The sequence below is a fragment of the Priapulus caudatus genome, unplaced genomic scaffold (assembly GCF_000485595.1).
Source record: "Priapulus caudatus unplaced genomic scaffold, Priapulus_caudatus-5.0.1 Scaffold213, whole genome shotgun sequence".
In the NCBI taxonomy this organism is placed as follows: Eukaryota; Metazoa; Priapulida; class Priapulimorpha; order Priapulimorphida; family Priapulidae; genus Priapulus; species Priapulus caudatus.
The window spans coordinates 205,887-214,190 of record NW_014577274.1 but is presented as its reverse complement, the minus strand read 5'-3'; the positions used below and the strand labels follow the sequence as shown (position 1 = coordinate 214,190).

Sequence of the window (8,304 nt, the reverse complement as noted above, 5' to 3'; positions counted from 1 at the left end):
CGATTATCGTCCTTGCCGCATAGAGAGTGCGTTTCTGATCACTAGCTGAACCGATGTCCGGGTTGATCTCTGCTAGGTCAAGACACGTCAGCATACCTGTAGACATAATGCAGGATTTTTTTTCTCCATTTTACCCATTTTGCAGCCTATCTATCTATCTATCTATCTATCTATCTATCTATCTATCTATCTATCTATCTATCTGTCTATCTGTCTGTCTGTCTGTCTGTCTCTCTGTCTCTCTCTCTCTCTCTCTCTCTCTCTCTCTCTCTCTTATATATATGTTATCATCTAACTATCTCACCGCGTGGTGTCAGATGTTCTTGTATGACTCACCAGTCTTGTGCAGCTGCTCTCCTATGTAGACAGCCTCGCTGAGTTTCATGCCACCTGGGACTGGGGTGCCAGTGCTTGGTGCTTCTAGTGTGTCTAGACCGTCAACATCAAAGCTGAGGTGAATAGGACGATCTCGGCTAGAACAAAAAAACAACAACAATATGAACGGCTACTTACTTTTGAGTGAATATTAAATGGTAAAATATTACAAAACATTACATAAATGAATGAATAAAAATTACAATTAATTAATATATATAACTATATATCAATAAACGCTTACATAAATATTACAAGCAATAATGGGATGGTTTTATCTTTTACAATGTGAGGGCATTGACGGGGCGTAGCGGGAGCGTAAATTAATTGAATTTATTAAATAAGATTGCTCTACTATTGGGAAGCCATTATTTAATCGGCAACTTTAGAAAAAAAGCGAAAATTTTAAATTAAATGTTTTAAAACTTACTTTGGATTTACAGCATCCAAGGCTTTCTTAATCACGGCAGCGATGCCAAGCTGATCAATGCTCTTCATGTCAAAGTAGGTGATGCCTAATCGATCTATTATGTCCCACTCTGGCGGATCAATGTCTCTTAGACCAATGTAAACCACGTCCTTGGCAGTGAGGCTGTGCAGTGAACAAACACGCGTAGAGAGTGCAGTAGTCAATATAGTTCAATAGAAGCCAGTATGCGGTCAGTATCGAGCGATTTCGAATAATTCGCAAATTAAGAAAGGCTCGTGCACTGTTATGAATACAACTCTCTCCACACTGCGCATATGGCAGCAGTCAGAAAGGGAGCGGTTGCGTAAGAGGTCTTGTTGACGTGTCGCTTTCGTACAGTCCAATCAAGGTTTATGGTTACATAATTTCAGTGCAATCATAAAGTGAGAATGATTTAAGTAAATAGGCTCGTGTACATGTGTAGACAGCGTGACTAGTTTGTGTGATTGCGCACCATGTATATATGTATATAATATATATATCAGGGGTTAATAATGACAAATTTGTCATTATTAATCCGTGATCAGGGGTGTATCCAGGATTTTTTCTGGGTGGGTCGTGATCATAATTTTTTGGACCTTTTCACAATGAAATAGCAGCAAGATGTGATTACAATGTCAATACAATCAAGGGCGTGTACAGGATTTGTACCAGGGGGGGTCTAACCCAAACTTGGGAGCACGCGAAGGGGGGTCTGGGGGTCCTCCCCCAGGAAAATTTTGAAATTAGACCTCCTTAGATGCGTTTTCTGCGCGAGCAGGGGGGGGGGTCCGGACCCCCTGGACCCCCCCTGTACACGCCCCTGACAATTTAATTAAAACAAAAATTTTGTTTCAAAAAAAAATTTATCAGTTTAAAAAAAAAAGTTTTCTGACTCAGTTGAAAACAGAGTTTTTTGAACTTTTTGTCTTTATCTTGTCTTGTCTTGATCTTGTCTTGTCTTTGTCTTTGTCAGTCTTTGTCTCTCTTTTATGAAACAAAATTTTGTTTAAAAAAAGGCTCAGTTTCAGAATTGCTGGAATTGGGATAGATTTACGTCACGCAATTGGCAATGTCTTTGGACTCATTGCTGGTACCTGATCTTTTTCATTTATGTAATTGTAAAAAGGCCCTCGAAAAAAAATGTCTTTGGAAAAAATGTGGACCTTTTAAAATTTTGGGGGGGTCGTACGACCCTCACGACCCCCCCCCCTGCATACACCCACATGGTGATATATATATAGACAAGGATGTGAAAACGGGCATCGTGCCAAATGAAAGTGTGAAATGTCAGTTCAGCATGAGGCCAGGGCAAAATGCCAACTTTAAATTTATATGCATATATATTACTATGTACAAGAGGAGAGAGACCGTACGTATAGGCCTACTATGACTGCTGACATTTTTCTAGTTTTTGTTTGCATTCCGTTATCAGCGAAAAACAATAATAATAATAATAATAATATATCGGTTATAATAAATATTATTACCACCGCCTGATGTTATTGATATGTACCTTCCCCCCCCCCCACACACACACACACCAACAGTCAGCGCTGTTACGTATGGTATGATATATACGATATAATATTACCTTGGTCGACACCACTCGAAGCCCGGCAGCACGTTACAGAGACCGCTCGTCTCGTGTAGCATGAACGCTACGGGCATACCGTGGATGTGTCCCGAGACGCTCGATGCCGCCGTGTTGATGTCGGCGTGCGCGTCGACCCAGACGAGGCACGGCTTGTCGAACACCTGCGCGTGTGCGTGGAATGTACCTATGGTCATGCTGTGGTCGCCGCCGATGTTGAGCGAGATGCCGTTGTCCTGCAACGAACGTCGTACGGCGGCCGCGATCTACGCCGAAACGAAGAGATGGAAATCAATGTTCATATGATTATGCATGGATTAGGATGTTTATCGTGCGAATATATGTTTAGACTCGACTCTATATACGACTATATGAGTAGTATTCTAGTGTTAGTTATAGTAGTATATATGCTGTCAGGAGTGAATAAAAACAAATTGGTTACAAGCTATGCTAGAAAATATGCTAATTATTATTATTACTACCAAGATAATAAAATCTCCTAAATGTACAAGGATTAGTAGTATGTATTATATAGTATTATATCGATGCGTTACTTAGTGCATATATATATGTACACGCGCCTGTCTGTACGCGCGCGCGTGCGTGCGTGGGTTCGTGTGCGTGGACGCGTGTGTCTACGTAATCACCGCGTGATATAGACGCAGCCGGGGGGTAGGATATGTTTACTAGGCACTTCTAATTTTAACATATATTTTAAATTTAATTAGGGTCAGGGTTAGGGTTAGGGTTAGGGTTAGGGCACTTTTTAGGGTTTTTGCATCATTCTTTAATATATCGTAAAATATATGTTAAAATTAGAAGTGCCTAGTAAACATATCCTATCACCCCTTTCAGCCGGCTGCGATATAGACAGCTGTGCGTTACTAGCTAGCTAATTCTACCCCGCCAATCCCTCCACCGCATCTACCACGCATCCGCGCCTCACTACAGCGAAATCCTTGCGAGCTCGCGAGTGCAAATACATCTACACTTTCTCGATCACTCGGGATCGGAGTAGGGATGACATCCGCTCTGCAACGATTCGGATGACGTAAGCGCACGTGATCGTGGCATGACTTACGTCACTGTATAGGATACCGTGTACTGGTCACGAGTGCAAATCCGATTCAATATCACTTATCCTAACTTGGAAATTTCTGATTCTTTACTGCCATGTGTAGCGAATCACGACACGGAGTAGAAATGTAGAAGCGCAAAGCATGCCCCACAGGTTCAACAACCGTATCGCAAAATGCTGTCTATCAAGAGAAAAAAAGTTAGGGTATACAAGGTTTCTTACTTTTCTGGTGGCATCGCCTACTGTTCTCGGGTTGTATATTGCATTGGGTTCATAGGCTATATCATCTTGAAAGGTTATGAACTGCAAGTCCCCGTAGTCATTAACGTGCCAACCTTAAAGGTAAAAATTCTTTAATTAGTGTGTGCCATTTTTCGTGTCATATGACTATGGTTTGAATTTTGAATTAGCATATGTTAACTAATTGTCTGTGCACTCATCATACGCGGTTCAAAATCCGTTAGCATCAAATGTTGAACAGCATGTGCCATGCTATGCTGCATATTGAAAGAGGCGATGCAACGTGTTGAACGTGCAATGTTGCAGAAAATGTAGGCGCGCTCCGGTCCCGCAACATGTTGCAACATTTTGAGCGACGTTAACCAATCGACGTCGAGTATTTCTTTTGTCAATACTGCCTTTATATTTTATGCGACATCTTTATCATGCATATGCTTACTTGGGCCCAGTATTGCAAACAACGCAGTTTTAGCTGTAGGGTGCGACGAAAAGAACGCGCACCCCCGATAAAAATACAAGGCCATGCATGCTCGTTCAAAGTACAAAACCACGATGTACGGATGTTTGCGAGCACTTTCTATAAATACTGTCGTTACTCTGGTTTGCTCATGTTTGCTTGTGTTTATCCGGGGGGATGAAAGGCGCGACTGGTCCGTTTCCACCTATCAGAGTGTGCATGGTGACTCACACCCTCACGTACCTTCCAGTGACACATCACATGCCACGTATACATAATATATATATATATATATATATATTGATGGGACCATTGATTCAGAGTAATGCGATCGCGCGGATGTTTTGCCAGAACCAATGCGGATCTGATACGCTAGCTATTTAGTTGAAATTGTGAAACACTTTTCCTAGAGCTATACACGTGCCGTGTCTGACACAAACGCAACACGCCAACTGCATTCACAAATGTACAAACAAAATCACACGCACGCACGCACTCACGCACGCACGCACGCACGCACGCCACGCACACGCACGCACGCCACGCACGCAACGCACGCACACACCACACACACCACACAAACACACACACACACACACACATACACACACACACACACACACACACACACACACACACACACACACACACACACACACACACACACACACACATATATATATAATATATATATATATACATATATTATATATATATATATATGATATATATATATATATATATATATATATATGTATATTGTATATTACATTATATATGTAATATATATTTATGATAATATCAAAAGAAACGAGAGCGCTTACCTAGCCTTTGTAATCCGCCAATCACTCCAGTCTCCCTTAATCGCTTTGGAGCCCACTGCGTCCCAGGATTGGGCTAAGTAAAATATACATAAGTTAGCATTAATCTCCACTTGTAACCACAAACGTCATTCTTCTTGTCCAAGCACATGGGCATGCACTTATCTTAATAAGAATCCATATAAAACATGCTTTTAAAATTTTCAGATACGAAAAAAACAACGACAAACAAGACAGGCTCACGGAGAAGAATTTTTTCTGCGTATGTTGTTACATGTGCGTGCACGAGCGTGCGGGCGTTCGTACGTGCGTACGTGCGTGCGTGCGTGCCCCGCATCGGTGGTAAATCAGTGGAGAGTGAAAATAAGGGAAGGGTGGGTGGTTAGCTGTGGGTGGGCAGCGGTTTGGCGGGAGGTGGCGTGTGGAGGCTACGAACACGTTACCTGTCGCGGTGAGTGTTGTGAGGGAAAAGTGTCGCGGTGTTGGCATGAGCCGCACATTCACTATGCGTGCTGCGAGCCGGTGAACGAAGAAGGGAAGGTGAGAGACGAAAGAAGAGAGAAAACACTGAAATGAACAGAGATCACAGAGAATGGTAATCTTTCAGATACAAACATAATATCAGGAGTGAATAATAGCAAACTCGTCGCTTTACTTATGGTATTATATATGTGCCTCATGTTCGCAATGACGGATAAATGAATAGGCGGATGAGTAGCTCCAGCAACACGAGTTACTGCTAACCAGGAAACTCAATATGTCTCTGGGATTTAAACGTGTAGCAGCTGATATTGGTTACCATGACAACGACAGCGAGCTCATGTCACAAAAATGTGCCAGGGCGGTACTAGAATCGTACCAGTCAACAAAATAATTATAAAAGGGAAAGTAACATTTTGTGTATGTTTGGCGCGGCGGCAGCGGCAGACTGTGCATTTACGACTGTATGTTGACGGCCTGTTAGCAAACATAACATATACGCGCTCACTGGCCGTCCGCGACACGCGATGCTGGACTCGCTGTGAACCCAACCTGTTGATGCCGCTAGCTCGCATACCAAGCTGCCGGATTTTTCCCACCGAAACTAGGTTCATGTTTACGTGTAGGCCCGCTGCACTATATATAGTCGCGACCCTGTGTTTGCAAGGCCGCGCGCAGTGCAGTCAATAAGATCGCGTATGAATCTATACCTCCACAGAACTTCTTACACTGGCCTAGCTCCAGTACTGCAGCCCGCGTACAGGTTCCGCAGGCCTGCGGCAACTGTACGCGGGCTATAGTACTAGAGCTAACACTGGCCATGACCGTTGGCATGATATCGGTGCTCATATGTCTCACTGCGGCTTAGAAATCGATTAACCGTGAATCTCACACGAACTGTCGAAGTTCAGCGAATATCATAACGTGATTTTACCCCGACCATCTCGATTCTAAGCGGGTATTCCGAACCGAATGGATTGCACATCGATGTTTGTTTCACGCAGTATTTTCGGCTGCGTTGGGTGTGTGTCAGCTTTTCAGCCAATGGCGTTGCGTCTCACGGGGGTGTGTTGGCAAGCGCGCGTCCTACCCCCACTCACTGCTCGCAAAACATGTTAGCAACATGCTGCTTGCTCATCTATATTTGTTTGTTGACTGTCAAACTCGTGATCAACGCAAGTTGAACCCCAAGTGAAGAAAATACTACGCTAGCAGGGGCGTGTACAGGATTTGTACCAGGGGGGGGGGGGAGGTCTAACCGTAACCCAAACTTGCGAGCACGCGAAGGGGGGGTCGGGGGGGGCCTCCCCCAGAAAATTTCTGAAATTACACCCTCTTAGATGCGTTTTCTGCGCGAGCAGGGGAGGGGGGCGGACCCCCTGGACCCCCACCCCCCCTGTACACGCCCCTGGCCAGCATAATTATACATGTGTTAGTTTTGTGATACTTTGAATCAACTGCTCGGTTACGTTACGTCATAAAACGAATTATATCGACGCGTTACAATGCCAGCGAGATAAGATATGCGAGTCTGTAATGTTATTATAGGCCTTTTCGTTAAAACCAGTCACTGAATATAACGTATATAGCTGCCACAGTCTTAAGAGGGTGCATACGTGTGAAAATTACGTGTTTTTTATTTTATTTTTTATGGTCCTATAAAGTCGCGTAATGTAGTGAATGCTATAAAACAAACACTTTACGACACAATAAAATTATACATAATAACAAAACACAATAACACAATAACACGACAACACAACATCACAACAACACAATAAAACAATCCCGTACTACAATGAAACAATAATAACACGTCGCACGTGATTAAACCTCTCATTAAAGCTCTATCTCTCTCACCTGTCCGTGCCAGATAGGCACGCCCACGATGCCTATTCCCCTGCGCACCGGCCCGGCGGCTCTCCCTATCTGCTGACCAGCTCTCCCCTCTCTCACCGTACTGCTATGCTCACCACCGCTCGGCATACCGCTATCGGGGTGTACAGCGCCGTCGTATTACAAACGAGTAAATATCACTAGAGTATGATCACCTCTCCGTTCTCTTCCAACGTCGCTCGATCGCCTGACATAAAATAGTTATGCGAATATAGATAGTGAACGCGTTTCGGAGTAAATCGTGTGTTTATGAGCGATTCTTTCCACGGAACCGAATGCGGGGCGCTTATATAGCCGGCGCTAAATGCGTGACGTCATTGGCCACGTGCGGCTAAAATCTTTCCGTCCGCTAGGCAGCAGCCGCTTCCTGCTGGGAATTGGCAACGCTTCAAAGCAGCTCTCACTTTCGCGGACCGTGTAAGCTGTCGGGTATAGATTTACCCACACCGAACCCTGATAGCAGCCGGAGTTTTTTTTTAGTTTCGGACCAGTGTATCTAATCACAAGATGGTCCCGTATCGCATTCGTCCTTCATGATGCGCCGAAGTGTGACGTCACGGTGGCATGACAATGAACCCACTGGTTCTAAACAACCCACTGGCTCCATAACATTAACTTCGTGAAAATGTTGTGCGTACGTAAAACACGAGTGTGTGCGCTGCAGACAGCGGTAAAGCATCGGTAGCAAGTCGATCTTACAATATTTTCAATATATATTACATATATATTACAAGCTTTTCACTTCCATCCTTTGGAAATCTATAAAAACTGCAATAATGACTCTCAGAATGATGGTTACAATCGGGTACAAAACACGACACCATTTTCACGCAGTTAATACCAGAGCATAATATGATTGTTTAGAACCAGTGGGTTCGCTGTCATGCCACCGTGACGTCATCACTTCGGAGCTCT

General features: G+C 43.8%; 1 protein-coding gene across 2 annotated transcripts in view; it reads right to left on the bottom strand.

The window, feature by feature from the left end:
* The window catches only part of LOC106807416 (arginase, hepatic-like), a 9,000-nt gene extending 1,363 nt beyond the window's left edge, over positions 1 to 7,637 (bottom strand). The window contains exons 1-7 of one of the 2 annotated variants that reach the window (XM_014809736.1): positions 7,354 to 7,637; positions 5,017 to 5,089; positions 3,718 to 3,830; positions 2,418 to 2,683; positions 806 to 967; positions 337 to 473; positions 1 to 96 (exon numbers count right to left, since the gene is read on the bottom strand). In XM_014809736.1, the coding sequence (XP_014665222.1) occupies positions 1 to 96; positions 337 to 473; positions 806 to 967; positions 2,418 to 2,683; positions 3,718 to 3,830; positions 5,017 to 5,089; positions 7,354 to 7,479 (973 nt within the window). In that variant the 5' untranslated portion in view covers positions 7,480 to 7,637. The remainder of the gene's footprint in view (positions 97 to 336; positions 474 to 805; positions 968 to 2,417; positions 2,684 to 3,717; positions 3,831 to 5,016; positions 5,090 to 7,353) is intronic. The other variant, XM_014809737.1, reaches the window with a different exon arrangement.
* Positions 7,638 to 8,304: the final 667 nt, after the last annotated feature.